The sequence below is a fragment of the Mesoplodon bidens genome (assembly GCF_964165515.1).
Source record: "Mesoplodon bidens genome assembly, chromosome: 4".
Classification (NCBI taxonomy): Eukaryota; Metazoa; Chordata; class Mammalia; order Artiodactyla; family Ziphiidae; genus Mesoplodon; species Mesoplodon bidens.
This window is the reverse complement of record NC_138160.1, coordinates 168,167,423-168,183,379: the sequence shown is the minus strand read 5'-3', so window position 1 is coordinate 168,183,379 and position 15,957 is coordinate 168,167,423. Positions and strand designations below refer to the sequence as shown.

At 41.3% G+C, this 15,957-nt stretch overlaps 2 protein-coding genes across 2 annotated transcripts; both read left to right on the top strand.

Moving 5' to 3' along the window:
• Nucleotides 1-217: 217 nt before the first annotated feature.
• On the top strand, nucleotides 218-1,879 carry LOC308615892 (glycerol kinase 2-like; the record flags this gene model as incomplete). The annotated part of the gene is made up of 1 exon (XM_081231769.1): nucleotides 218-1,879. One exon carries the CDS (start codon nucleotides 218-220, stop codon nucleotides 1,877-1,879), a length of 1,662 nt encoding a protein of 553 aa, XP_081087895.1.
• Nucleotides 1,880-8,419: 6,540 nt separating this feature from the next.
• On the top strand, nucleotides 8,420-9,083 carry LOC308615617 (calmodulin-lysine N-methyltransferase-like). The gene has a single exon (XM_081231222.1). It carries the CDS (start codon nucleotides 8,534-8,536, stop codon nucleotides 9,050-9,052), a length of 519 nt encoding a protein of 172 aa, XP_081087348.1. The 5' UTR covers nucleotides 8,420-8,533; the 3' UTR covers nucleotides 9,053-9,083.
• Nucleotides 9,084-15,957: the final 6,874 nt, after the last annotated feature.

The window sequence follows — 15,957 nt, the reverse complement described above, 5'->3', positions numbered from 1 at the left end:
GAGCCAAAGGAGTGGGGTGAAAAGATGCAGCACTGGTTAGAGGACAAAGCGTGCCCCAGCGAGTTCACGTTCAGCCTAGCCAGTTACTGAGCCTGCACGCATTATGATCCTGATGCATTATGATCCTGACGCCCCACCCCCACCAACACCTCCATCACCAGGGAAACGGCACCAGAGCTGCTAAGCACCGGAGCAGCTGAGCCCAACTGCAGGTTTCATGGCGGCTCCAAAGACGGCAGCTGTGGAGCCATTGGTGGGGGCCGTGGTCCAGGGTACTGACTCCACTCAGTTTATGGTTTTCGACTCAAAAACAGCGGAACTACTTAGTCACCATCAAGTGGAATTAACCCAAGAGTTCCCAAAAGAAGGATGGGTAGAACAAGACCCTAAGGAAATTCTTCATTCAGTTTATGAATGTATAGAGAAGACATGTGAGAAACTTCAAGAACTCAGCATTGATATATCTAACATAAAAGCTATTGGTGTCAGCAATCAGAGGGAAACCACTGTTCTCTGGGACAAATTAACTGGAGAGCCACTCTACAATGCTGTGGTGTGGCTTGATCTAAGAACCCAGTCTACTGTTGAGACTCTTAGCAAAAAAATTCCAGGAAATAATAACTTCGTCAAGTCCAAGACAGGCCTTCCACTTAGCACTTACTTCAGTGCAGTAAAACTTCGTTGGATTCTTGACAATGTGAGAAAAGTTCAAAAGGCTGTTGAAGAAGGTAGAGCTCTTTTTGGTACCATTGATTCATGGCTTATCTGGAGTCTGACAGGAGGAGTTAATGGAGGTATCCATTGCACAGATGTAACAAATGCAAGTAGGACATTGCTCTTCAATATCCATTCTTTAGAATGGGATAAAGAGCTGTGTAACTTTTTTGAAATTCCAATGGACATTCTTCCAAATGTCTGGAGTTCTTCTGAGATCTATGGCCGAATGAAAACTGGGGCCTTGGAAGGTGTGCCAATATCTGGATGTTTGGGGGACCAGTCTGCTGCATTAGTAGCACAAATGTGCTTCCAGGAAGGACAAGCCAAAAACATGTATGGAACAGGCTGTTTCTTACTATGTAATACAGGTCATAAGTGTGTATTTTCTGAACACGGCCTCCTGACCACAGTGGCTTACAAGCTAGGCAAAGACAAGCCAGTATGTTATGCATTGGAAGGTTCTGTTGCTACAGCCGGTGCTGTTATTCGCTGGCTGAGAGACAATCTTGGAATTATAAAGACCTCAGAAGAAAGTGAAAAACTTGCTAAGGAAGTAGGTACTTCTTATGGCTGCTGCTTCATCCCAGCCTTTTCAGGGTTATACGCACCTTATTGGGAGCCCACTGCAAGAGGGATAATCTGCGGTCTCACTCAGTTCACCAATAAAAGTCATATCGCTTTTGCTGCATTAGAAGCTATTTGTTTCCAAACCCGAGAGATTTTGGATGCCATGAACCAGGACTGTGGGATTCCACTCAGTCATTTGCAGGTGGATGGAGAAATGACCAACAACAAAGTTCTTATGCAACTGCAAGCAGACATTCTGCATATTCCAGTAATAAAAGCCTCCATCCCTGAAACAACTGCCCTGGGAGCTGCCATGGCAGCAGGAGCTGCAGAAGGGGTAGACGTTTGGAGTCTTAAACCCGAGGATTTGTCCATGGTCGTGATGGAACGGTTTGAACCACAGATAAAAGCCACAGAAAGTGAAAGTCGTTATTCTACATGGAAGAAAGCTGTGATGAAGTCAATGGGTTGGGTTACGACACAGCCTCCTGAAAGGAGTGAACCTACTACGTTCTCTAGTCTGCCCTTGGGTTTTTTTATAATGACTAGCATGATAATGTTAATTGGAGCAAGATACATCTCAGGTGTACCATAATAATATCAAACATGGATTCTCAAGATGTGAGCTTTTCACAGAATGAAAAAAATCCAGCAATTCTGTCTCTTAATGTGATGACACTAGAACAGACTGACTTTATTTATAAACCACTTACTGCATGGCTTATGAGAACCCTACAAGTAAACCTATGGCTAGAAATAAATAAATTACAGCAGGAAAAAAAAAAAAAAAAAAGAGCCTGAGTTTCATTAAGTCCTGAGACCATGTGTGTGATCTCAATTAAAAGACCTTGGGTTCAAGACCCAATCTGGCTTTAGGCCAGGTTCGAGTCCCAGCACATGGGTTCAAGTTCCAATCTGAGTTACATGGTTTCAGTACCAACCAACCATAATGGGGGCAGGGAAGTACAATCTCTCCAGGTACCTAAAGGAAAAGAAGATGACAGCCAGAGCAGCGATCACAACAACAAAAGTCCCTGCTCTTAGAAACTTATTAGTGAAAGGAGTCCTACAAATACAAAATATACAAATGAATAGGAGAGATATGTACCCCCATTGGAGTAAGTGATATGGAGGAGATAACCAATGATGTGGTAGAGAGTAACGTGAGGGGAGAGAGATGAATCAGAAGGTCCATTTTAGACAAGGTGGTCAGTTATAAGATAAAGTTGACAGTAGATACATTTTGATATCTTCCCTTTGTCCTTTCAGGTTCACTCTCCTTCCTTTTCCACCCTGCTCTGTGCCTTGAGAAGACATGGGAAGGGTAGCAAAATATGGCACCCCAAAATATGGCTGTAGGGGTTCAGGACATGCTACCCCAAGATATGAAATATGCCGCTTTGGTGTATTGATTATTTTGAGCTTGTAGGCACTTGAAAAATAGCAAATGCAGGGAGAGGCTTTCTCTGAACTCCCTTTATCTGGCTAAAGATAGATCCTCCAAAGGGAACTCAATTGTCAAAAATCCTCTACCCAGGAGTTTTATCAACAAGGGAAGATTGAGTCTTTTTTTTTTTTCCATTCTTTTCCAGTTTATTTTCTGTTGGTGTTGAAATACCGATTTTGGGAAGGAGGACCTCAGACAAGTTGTGTCATTAGTGTCACAGGAATTTGAATTAATTGAATGTGATTTGAGTTGAAAAGTCTTTGGGTATCTTTAGGATAAGATAATGAAGGTCATGGTTTAAATATAGATATTTTGGATGGGGACATAATTGGGTTATTAGATGCCTCGTAGAGAATTAGTCCCTGAGTCCAGGCACACAGGGTCAGAAGTTAGGGATCAAGAAGTAATAGATGAGGGGTTGCTAAGGGGAAGGAAAGAGAGTGGTGAATCTGGATAAATGAGAGTAGAAGGATGCAAAGAAAGGGTCCTCCTTGGGGGTAAGCTCTTTAGTCCATCTGTGCTAATATAAGGCCTTGTCCTCATGAAGTATGCAGAGTCATGACCTCAGGTGAAGATCTTTCTGGTTTCAGTTCCCTAGAGAAGAGGCAGGTTCTCAGACAGGAAACCTCATGTAAGGAGACTAGCCTTAGGCAGATAGTAGAATGGTGGCATGGGCAATTTTATCTGTCAACTTGACTGGGCCACGAGGTGCCCAGACATTTGGTCAAACATTATTCTGGGTGTGTTGGTGAGGATGTTTCTGAGTGGGATTAGAATTTGAATCAGCAGACTGAGCAAAGCAGAATGCTCTTTCTAATTTGAATGAGCCCTATCCAATCAACTGAAAGCCTGAATAGAACAAAAAGCCTGGCCCTTTCACAAGTAAGAGGGAATTCTTCCTGCCTGACTGTCTTGAGCTGGGACATAGGTTCTTTCCTGCCTTCAGACTCAGACTGAAAGAAGACTGACTCTTATCACAGGAGAGGAGAGTAGTAGTAGACACCACACCCAGACAAAATTACTCACAAACTATCATACCTCCCATCTATTCTTCTAAGGGCAATTTGTCTTTCTTAATACCATTAACCATCCTTTAAGGGGCCTACAATTCCCCACCTCCCCTTCCCCTGTTAAGATGGTATTTGTCTGTGGAGAACAAACTCATGGTTGCCAAGTGGGCGAGGGGTTGGGGAGGGATGGATTGGGAGTTTGCGATTAGCAGATGCAAACTACTATATACAGCATGGATAAACAACAAGGTCCTACTGTATAGCACAGGGAACTATATTCAGTATCCTGTGATAAATCATAATGGAAAAGAATATTAAAAAAAAGAATGTCTATATGTGTATAACTGAGTCACTTTGTTATACAGCAGACATTGGCACATTATAAATCAAATATACTTCAATTTAAAAAATTAAAAAAAAAATTTTTTAAGGGCTTCCCTGGTAGTGCAGTAGTTAAGAATTCACCTGCCAATGCAGGGCACGCAGGTTGGAGCTCTGGTATGGGAAGATCCCACATACCGTGGAATAACTAAGCCCATGTGCCACAACTACTAAGCCTGCGCTCTAAAACCCATGAGCCACAACTGAAGCCCGCAAGCCTAGAGCCCGTGCTCCTCAACAAGAGAAGCCACTGCAATGAGAAGCCTGCACACCGCCACAAAGAGTAGCCCCCGATCGTCACAACTAGAGAAAGCCCCCGCAGAGCAACAAAGACCCAATGCAGCCAAAAATAAAATAAAATAAAAAAATTTTTAAGTAAAAAATACAGAGAAGCTTCAAGATGGTGGAAGAGTAAGATGTGGAGATCACCTTCCTCTCCACAAATACATCAGAAATACATCTACATGTAGAACAACCCCTACAGAACACCTACTGAATGCTGGCAGAAGACCTCAGACCTCCCAAAAGGCAAGAAACTCCCCACGTACGTGGGTAGGGCAAAAGAAAAAGAAAAAACAGAGACAAAAGAACAGGGACCGGACCTGCACCAGTGGGAGGGATCTGTTAAGGAGGAAAGGTTTCCACACACTAGGAAGGCCCTTGGCGGGCTGAGACTGTGGGTGGCGGAGACGGGGAGCTTCGCAGCCGCGGAGGAGAGCACAGCAACAGGGGTGCGGAGGGCAAAGCGGAGAGACTCCCGCCCGCACATAGGATAGGTGCCAACCTGCACTCACCACCCCGAGAGGCTTGTCTGCTCACCCACCCCCACAGGAGGGGGATGGGGGCTGAGGCTCGGGCTTTGGAGTTCAGATCCCAGGGAGAGGCCTGGGGTTGGCTGTGTGAACACAATCTGAAGGGGGCCAGTGCGTCACAGCTAGCCGGGAGGGAGTCTGGGAAAAAGACTGCAGCTGCCGAAGAGGCAAGAGACTTTTTCTTGCATCTTTGTTTTGCAGTGCACAAGGAGAGGGCATTCAGAGCGCCACCTAAACAAGCTCCAGAGAGGGGCGTCAGCCGCAGCTATCAGCATGGACCACAGAGGCGGGCATGAGATGCTAAGGCTGCTGCTGCAGCCACCAAGAAGCCTGTGTGCAGGCACAGGTCACTATCCACACATCCCCTCCCTGGAGCCTGGGCAACCCGCCATTGCCAGGGTCCCGTGATCCAGGGACAACTTCTCCGGGAGAACAGACAGCACACCTCAGGTTGTTGCAACATCACGCCGGCCTCTGCTGCCGCAGGCTCGCCGGTACTTGATACCCCTCCCTCCCCCCGCCCACTGGCCTGAGTGAGCCAGAGCTCCCTAATCAGCGGCTCCTTTAACCCCGTCCTGTCTGAGCGAAGAACAGACGCCCTCAGGTGACCTACACGCAGAGGCGAGGACAAATCCAAAGCTGAAACCCGGGAGCTGTGCGAACAAAGAAGAGAAAGGGAAATCTCTCCCAGCAGCCTCAGGAGCAGCGGATTAAATCTCCACAGTCAACTTGATGTACCCTGCATCTGAAGAATACCTGAATAGACAATGAATCATCCCAAATTGAGGCGGTGGACTTTGGGAACAGCGATATATATATTTTTTCCTTTTTCTCTTTTTCTAAGCGTGTATGTGTATGCTTCTGTGTTTGATTTTGTCTGTATAGCTTTGCTTTTACCATTTATCCTAGGGTTCTGTCTGTCCGTTTTTTCGTTTTTCTTTTCGTTTTTTTACTATAGTTTTTAGGACTTGTTATTATAGGTGGATGTGTTTTTTAGTTTGGTTGCTCTCTTCTTTCTTTCTTTTGTTTAATTAATTTACACATTTTTTATTTTCAATAATTATTTTTAGTTTTTATCTTAATAACTATATTTTATTTTATTTTAGTTTTTTCTTTCTTTCTTTCTCCCTTTTATTCTGAACCACGTGGAAGACAGGGTCTAGGTGCTCCAGCTGGGAGTCAGGTCTGTGCCTCTAAGGTGGGAGAGCCAAGTTCAGGACACTGGTCCCCCAGAGACCTCCCAGCTCCACTAATATCACACAGTGAAAATCTCCCAGACATTTCCATCATAACACCAAGACGCAGCTCCACTCAATGACCAGCAAGCTGCCAACCAACTAGCAAGACAGTAACACAACACCACCCATTAGCAGAGAGGCTGCCTAAAATCATAATAAGGTCACAAACACCGCAAAACAAACCACCAGACACAGACCTGCCCACCAGAAAGACAAGATCTAGCCTCATGGACCAGAACACAGGCACGTCCCCTCAACCAGGAAGCCTACACAACCCACTAAACCAACCTTACCCACAGGGGGCAGACACCAGAAAAAACGGAAACTATGAACCCGCAGCCTGCAAGAAGGAGACTCCAAACACAGTAAGTTAAGCAAAATGAGAAGACAGAGAAACACACAGCAGATGAAAGAGCAAGGTAAAAACCCACCAGACCAAACAAATGAAGAGGAAATAGGCAGTCTATCTGAAAAAGAATTCAGAGAATGATAGTAAAGATGATCCAAAATTTTAGAAACAGAACAGAGAAAATACAAGAAATGTTTAACAAGGAACTAGAAGAACTAAAGAGCAAACAAACAATGATGAACAACACAATAAATGAAATTAAAAATTCTCTAGAAGGGATCAGTAGCAGAATAATGGAGGCAGAAGAACGGATAAGTGACCTGGAAGATAAAATAGTGGAAATAACTACTGCAGATCAGAATAAAGAAAAAGAATTAAAAGAATAGAGGACAGTCGCAAAAACCTCTGGGACAACATTAAATGCACCAACATTTGAATTATGGGGGTCCCAGAAGATGAAGAGAAAAAGAAAGGGACTGAGAAAATATTTGAAGAGATTATAGTTGATAACTTCCCTAATATGGGAAAGGAAATAGTTAATCCTGTCCAGAAAGCACAGAGAGTCTCATACAGGATAAATCCAAGGAGAAACACGCCAACACACATATTAATCAAACTATCAAAAATTAAATACAAAGAAAAAATATTAAAAGAAGCAAAGGAAAAACAAGAAATAACACATAAGGGAATCCCCATAAGGTTAACAGCTAACCTTTCAGCAGAAACTCTGCAAGCCAGGAGGGAGTGGCAGAACATATTTAAAGTGATGAAAGGGAAAAACCTACAACCAAGATTACTCTACCCAGCAAGGATCTCATTCAGATTTGATGGAGAAATTAAAATCTTTACAGACAAGCAAAAGCTAAGAGAATTCAGCAACACCAAACCAGCTTTACAACAAATGCTAAAGGAACTTCTCTAGGCAGGAAGCACAAGAGAAGGAAAACACCTACAATAACAAACCCAAAACAATTAAGAAAATGGGAATAGGAACATACATATTGATATTTACCTTAAATGTAAATGGATTAAATGCTCCAACCAAAAGACATAGACAGGCTGAATGGATACAAAAACAAGACACATATATATGCTGTCTACAAAAGACCCACTTCAGACCTAGGGACACATACAGACTGAAAGTGAGGGGATAGAAAAAGACATTCCATGCAAGGGAAAATCAAAAGAAAGCTGGAGTAGCAATTCTCATATCAGACAAAATAGACTTTAGAACAAAGACTATTTCAAGAGACAAAGGAGGACACTACATAATGATCAAGGGATCAATCCAAGAAGAAGATATAACAATTGTAAGTATTTATGCACACAACATAGGAGCACCTCAATACATAAGGTACATGCTAACAGCCATAAAAGGGAAATCAACAGTAACACAAACATACTAGGGGACTTTAACACCTCACCTTCACAAGTGGACAGATCATCCAAAATGAAAATAAACAAGGAAACAAAAACTTTAAATGAAACATTAAACAAGATGGACTTATTTGATATTTATAGGATATTCCATCCAAAAACAACAAAATACATTCTCTTCTCAAGTGCTCATGGAACATTCTGCAGGATAGATCACATCTTGGGTCACAAATCAAGCCTTGGTAAATTTAAGAGAATTGAAATCATATCAAGTATCTTTTCCGACCACAACACTATGAGCCTAGATATCAATTACAGGAAAATATCTGTTAAAAAAATACAAACACATGGAGGCTAAACAATACACTACTTAATAACGAAGAGATCACTAAAGAAATCAAAGAGGAAATCAAAAAATACCTAGAAACAAATGACAATGAAAACACGACGACCCAAAATCTATGGGATGCAGCAAAAGCAGTTCTAAGAGGGAAGTTTATAGCAATACAATCCTACCTTAAGAAACAAGAAACAGGGAGCCCTGGCGTCACAGATCCTGACAGGGAAGAAGTAGGCAGGTCCTGGCAGTGGGGAGCTGTGGCGGTGGTATCTCGGGTATAGCCAGCTCCAGCCGGATGGAGTCTCGAGTCGCGGACGCCCGGGCCGGCCAGGCTGAGCGCACAGCGGGCGAGGGCCGGACAAGCAGCGGCACCGCTCAGGGACCCGCAGTCTCGGCGCCCTTGGGTGCTGCCCGGTGGAAGCTCCTGTGGCAGGTCCTGAAACAAAAACACCTGGATGATTGTCTACGACATGTATCTGTAAGAAGATTTGAATCATTTAATCTGTTCTCAGTAACAGAAGCCCAAAAAAGGGAAACTGAAGAGGAAGTTGGTGCCTGGGTTCAATATACAAGCATCTTCTATCCTGAATACAGTATTTTCTTAAGGCATAATAGTGGATCTTTGAATGCTGAAGATGTTCTTACCAGCTTTGACAATACAGGAAACATTTGCATCTGGCCGGCTGAAGAGGTTTTGGCTTACTACTGCCTTAAGCACAGTGATGGATGCAGGGACCTTGCTGTGTGTGAGCTAGGGGGTGGCATGACATGCTTGGCTGGGCTCATGGTTGCTATTTCTGCAGATGTCAAATAAGTTCTGTTAACTGATGGGAATGAAAAGGCCATCCGAAGTATCCTTATTCAGATAGGAAACGGGTTTGTTGTGCTCATTCCTTTTTGCCGGCTGAGTAACAATTGATATAAGGAAAGACAGCATGGGGTATTAAAAGAGAGTTCCCCACACACACATGATAAGTAATTAAGAAAAAGTAGAAATATATGGAATTCATTGGCTACAACTAAGTGGTATTTTTTTTAAATTTCAATGGATTTTTATAGTCACTTCTCATTAAAGGAGCTTATGATTTGTGGGGAAAAAAAAAGAAACAAGAAACATCTCAAATAAACAACCTAACCTTACATCTAAAGCAATTAGAGAAAGAAGAACAAAAAAACCCCCAAAGTTAGCAGAAGGAAAGAAATCATAAAGATCAGATCAGAAATAAATGAAACAGAATGAAGGAAATGATAACAAAAATCAATAAAACTAAAAGCTGGTTCTTTGAGAAGCTAAACAAAATTGATAAACCATTAGCCAGACTCATCAAGAAAAAAAGGGAGAACTCTCAACTCAATAGAATTAGAAATGAAAAAGGAGAATTAACAACTGACACTGCAGAAATACAAAGGATCATGAGAGATTACTATAAGCAACTATATGCCAAGATAAAGGACAACCTGGAAGAAATGGACAAATTCTTAGAAATGCATAATCTTCCGAGACTGAACCAGGAAGAAATAGAAAATATAAACAGACCAGTCACAAGCACTGAAATTGAAACTGTGATTTAAAATCTTCCAAAAAACAAAGCCCAGGATCAGATGGCTTCACAGGCGAATTCTATCAAACATTTAGAGAAGAGCTAACACCTATCCTTCTCAAACTCTTCCAAAATATAGCAGAGGGAGGAACACTCCAAAACTCATCCTACGAGGCAACCATAAACCCTGATACCAAAACCAGGCAAACAGGTCACAAAGAAAGAAAACTACAGGCCAATATCACTGATGAACATAGATACAAAAATCCTCAGCAAAATACTAGCAAACAGAATCCAACAGCACATTAAAAGGATCATACACCATGATCAAGTAGGGTTTATCCCAGAAATGCAAGGATTCTTCAATATACACAAATCAATCATTGTGATACACCATATTAACAAACTGAAGAATAAAAACCATATGATCATCTCAATAGATGCAGGAAAAGCTTCCGACAAAATTCAAAACCGTTTATGATAAAAACCCTCCAGAAAGTAGGCATAGAGGGAACTTACCTCAACATAATAAAGGCCATATATGATAAACCCACAGCCAACATCGTCCTCAATGGTGAAAAACTGAAACCATTTCCACTAAGACCAGAAACAAGACAAGGTTGCCCACTCTCACCACTATTATTCAACATTGTTTGGGAAGTTTTAGCTACAGCAATCAGAGAAGAAAAAGAAATAAAAGGAATCCAAATTGGAAAAGAAGAAGTAAAGCTGTCACTGTTTGCAGATGACATGATACTATACATAGAGAATCCTAAAGATACTACTAGAAAACTATTAGAGCTAATCAATGAATTTAGTAAAGTAGCAGGATACAAAATTAATCCACAGAAATCTCTTGCATTCCCATAAACTAATGATGAAAAATCAGAAAGAGAAATTAAGGAAACACTCCCATTTACCATTGCAACAAAAAGAAAAAAATACCTAGGGGGCTTCCCTGGTGGCTCAATGGTTGAGACTCCGCCTGCCGTTGCAGGGGACGCGGGTTCGTGCCCCGGTCCGGGAGGATCCCACGTGCCGCGGAGCGGCTGAGCCTGTCGGCCATGACTGCTGAGTCTGCGTGCCCCGAGCCTGTGCTCCGCAACGGGAGAGGCCACAGCAGTGAGAGGCCCGCGTACCGCAAAAAAAAAAAAAAAAAAAAAAAAAAAAAAAATACCTAGGAATAAACCTACCTAAGGAGACAAAAGACCTGTATGCAGAAAACTGTAAGACACTGATGAAAGAAATTAAAGATGATACAAATAGATGGAGAGATATACCATGTTCCTGGATTGGAAGAATCAATATTGTGAAAATGACTCTAGTACCCAAAGCAATCTACAGATTCAATGCAATCCCTATCAAACTACCAATGACACTTTTCACAGAACTAGAACCAAAAATTTCACAATTTGTATGGAAACACAAAAGACCCCAAATAGCCAAAGCAATCTTGAGAAAGAGAATTGTAGCAGGAGCAATCAGGCTCCCTGACTTCAGGCTATACTACAAAGCTACAGTAATTAAGACAGTATGGTACTGACACAAAAACAGAAATATAGATCAATGGAACAGGATAGAAAGCCCAGAGATAAACCCACGCACATATGGTCACCTTATCTTTGATAAAGGAGGCAAGAATATACAGCCTCTTCAATAAGTGGTGCTGGGAAAACTGGACAGCTACATCTAAAAGAATGAAATTAGAACACTCCCTAATACCATGCTCAAGAATAAACTCAAATGGATTAAAGGCCTAAATGTAGGGCCAGACACTATAAAACTCTTAGAGGAAAACAAAGGCAGAACACTCTATGACATCAATCACAGCAAGATCCTTTTTGATCCACCTCCTAGAGAAATGGAAATAAAAACAAAAATAAAGAAATGGGACCTAATGAAACTGAAAAGCTTTTGCACAACAAAGGAAACCATAAACAATACGTAAAGACAACCCTCAGAATGGGAGAAAATATTTGCAAACGAATCAATGGACAAAGGATTAATCTCCAAAATTTACAAGCAGCTCATGCAGCTCAGTATCAAGAAAACAAACAACCCAATCGAAAAATGGGCAGAAGACCTAAATAGACATTTCTCCAAAGAAGATATACAGATTTCCAAGAAACACATGAAAGAATGTTCAACATCACTAATCATTAGAGAAATGCAAATCAAAACTACAATGAGATATCATCTCACACCAATCAGAATGGCCATCATCAAAAAATCTACAAACAATAAATGCTGGAGAGGGTGTGGAGAAAAGGGAACCCTCTTGCACTGTTGGGAATGTAAATTGATACAGCCACTATGGAGAACAGTATGGAGGTTCCTTAAAAAACTAAAAATAGAACTACCATACGACCCAGCAATCCCACTACTGGGCATATACCCTGAGAAAACATAATTCAAAGAGTCATGTACCAGTGTTCACTGCAGCTCTATTTACAATAGCCAGGACGTGGAAGCAACCTAAGTGTCCATCAACAGATGAATGGATAAAGATGTGGCACATATATACAATGGAATATTACTCAGCCATAAAAAGATACAAAATTGAGTTATTTGTAGTGAGGTGGATGGACCTAGAGTCTGTCATACAGAGTGAAGTAAGTCAGAAAGAGAAAAACAAATACCGTATGCTAACACCTATACATGGGGTATAAAAAAAAAAAAAACTGGTCATGAAGGACCTAGGAGCAGGATGGGAATAAAGATGTAGACCTACTAGAGAATGGACTTGAGGTCACGGGGATGGGGAAAGGTAAGCTGGGACAAAGTGAGAGAGTGGCATGGATATATATACACTATGAAATGTAAAACCGATAGCTAGTGGGAAGCAACCACATAGCACAGGGAGATCAGCTCCGTGCTTTGTGACCCCCTAGAGGGGTGGGACAGGGAGGGTGGGAGGGAGGGAGACACAAGAGGGAAGAAATATGGGGATATTTGTGTATGTATAGCTGATTCACTTTGTTATAAAGCAGAAACACACACACCATTTTAAAGCAATTATACTCCAATAAAGATGTTTAAAAAATAAAATTAAAAAAAAATAAATTTTTTAATTAAAAAAATTTTTAAAGGTGGTATTTGTCTGAATTCTAAGCCACCCCAGAGAGTTATTCATTTTTCCCTAGGTATCTCTCATGTATACATGAGGTATATGTGTTAATAAACTTGTTTGTTTTTCTCGTTAATCTGTCTTTTATTATAGAGGTCTAACTCAGAAGGGTAGAGAAAAAATCATCTTTTTTCCCCTACACATGTATGAACTTCATCAATGAAAATTCTTTTCCCTCTGGCTTCCAGTTAGTTTCCTCTGCTGAGAAGCACAAGGGTAAAATCTGAGGCAGGCAGAAGAGTGAAGCCCTCACATCTTTCCTGACGGGTTGCTGCTGGCTGGCTGCATTCCCCAACTATGGTTACAGCTCCTGCCAGGTAGCCGTCACCACATGCATTCTCTCTCTGCTCATAGTAGTGGCCAAACCCTCTTCAGTTACTTCAGGCCCACGTATGGTAACTGCCTAATGTTTGTAGCCACAGGGCACTGTAGTATGCAATGTGGTTTCCCTAACTGCTAGAGACCGAACTGTGTCCCCACGAAAGTCATGGGAGGACACGATGAGAAGGCAGCCCTCTGCAAGCCAGGAAGAAAGCTCTCATCACAACCCAACCATGCTGGCAACCTGACCTTGTTGCAGGAAGGAGCACCCCTTCCAGGGACTGAGAGTGAGCTCTTGTCTAACAGTTGGAAATGAGTTGTCCGGAGACACATGTGCTAACAAAGCAAGAGACTTTATTGGGAAGGGGCACCCGGGTGGACAGCAGGAGGTAAGGGAGCCCAGGAGGACTGCTCTGCCACGTGGCTAGCAGTCTCCGGTTTTATGGTGATGGGATTTGTTTCTGGGTTGTCTCTGGCCAATCATTCTAGCTCAGGGTCCTTCCTGGTGGTGCACGCATCACTCAGCCAAGATGGATTCCAGCGAGAAGGATTCTGGGATGTTGGTAGGACATATGGACTGGTGTCTCCTCTCTCCTCTGGACCTTTCCCAAATTCCTCAGGTTGGTGGTGGCTTTGTAGTTCCACGTTACTTACCAGGACCTCGTGTCACAATGTAACTCATGAAAATGGTTACTGTGGTGCCTGGTCAGGGTGGGAGGTTTCAGTCAGTGGTTCCCCTAACAACCTCAGACTTCCAGCCTGCAGAACTGTGAGAAAATAAATTTCTGTTGTGTAAACCACCCAGTCTATAGTATTTTGCTATGGCAGCCCGAGCAGTATTAGACACTAACCTATACTCTTACAATAATCCCTTTATTAAACTTTTCTCAAATTATTCCACACAAGTGTCTCTTTTCCTGCTGAGATCCTTACTAATGCAAAATATGTATTTTGAATTCTCACTTGTTTGCACCTATAATTTCTCTTCAACTTGTAATTTCCTATATACATGACAGTTTAATTATGACTTAGAAAACTAGAACAAACTTTTGTTTTAAAAGGTAAAATATTTAAGTAAATATACCATTTATCTTTTATTTAAGTCACGATAGAGCATAATCATTCAGAGAACAGGACTAGAGGTTTAGGCAGACTTGGAGTTCAGTCCCATTTCTGCACCTGGTAGCAGAGATACTTGGCCAAATTACTTCTCTAATGTTCATGTTCCTCACCTGTCGAATAAGAATCACAATCTGCTTTGTAACCAATGTGGTTATCATAGGGTTGCAGTAATAGCCCAAAGTGAAACAGAGAAAGCTATTACTATTACTATTAATCATTATGATTATTATTCTCTTACCAAAAATCCTTTTGTGATATTACTATTTGGGGAAGCTTCTTGAAACTTGAGCATATCCATGGATACTAGTTCTCACAACCCTCGAAGACGTTGGGATTTTTACATCAAGGAGAATAGATTAGTACCCATATACAGGCTCCAAAGGCAACATGAACTAAGGCCAGGAGGCATCCTGCATTTTCCCTACAGAACATTCCCTTCAGAGGGGAAGTTCATCAGTGCCTTATTACCTTTAATGAAGTTCTCATATTAAATGCAGGACACTTGATATAATTTAATTAATTGCTTTTCTATGCTTAGAGGAAGCTGCTTGACAAATTATTTGTTCTGCCTGTATATTCTCTCTTTATCCTTTTTCTTACCTGCTGCCAAATCAGACATGGATATGACCTACACAGAGAGCTGAAAAATACTCACAAGCCTTAACCCCTACCTCAGCAACTGACATGACTTATTCACACATCACTTAATTTTTCTTTAATTACACAGAGTTTTCTATGGCTCAGTCAATAAGCATCTTATAGGAAAGCCAAGCTAGGCTCTGAAGTCTGCACATATTATGAGCCTTTGCAGTAGGAAAAAAGATTTCTCAGCAGGCAGATTAAATCATGAAAAATCTGAAAACCAACCATTTATGCAACAAGGTTATGCAACAAGGAATGTTTAGCTTTCTAAATTCAAAGTTCAAAAATAATTTCTAATAAATTGCTACTTACACATGACCTTGAAAAATACCTAATCAACCCATACTTCCAAGATGAGAATATTAAGCAAATGAGATACAAGACCTTGATCAAGTTCCTTAGCCTCTCTGATTTTTAGATTCCTCATTAAAATGGGGAAATAATAGAACATAGGGCAAGAGCTGCTGAGAGAATGACATGAAATAAGGCATGCAAACTGTAGTTTCTGTTACATAGGAAAGCACTCAGTAATTGTTAGATAGTCTATTATTAAGATATCTGATATCCATTCTAGCTCTAGTATATTATGACCCATTGCCATTTAGAAAATTTGACTCATCCTACAACAGAAAAGGGTTATTCCTATTACTATATGACTACCTTTTTAGTTTAAAGCTTTCTTATAAATATTTGTATCCCAAGAAAGATTTGACAGTTTTCAATTTTCAAGGTTATCCCATGTGGGTGTGCCCATGAAGATCACTGGCTTATTAAATAACTTCATACTGATAAGCAAAAAAGCTTTCTCTGATTTCTGGCTCATCACAGTCTAGAACATAACAAAACTAGGGTAAATTTTACCCTAAATAGCTTGAAGAAATAGGGAGACCAGGTTTTAAACATTAAATCTTAAGTATCTACTAACTTGCTCCAAGGATTCATTTACATAAATAACTGTAAAAAAAG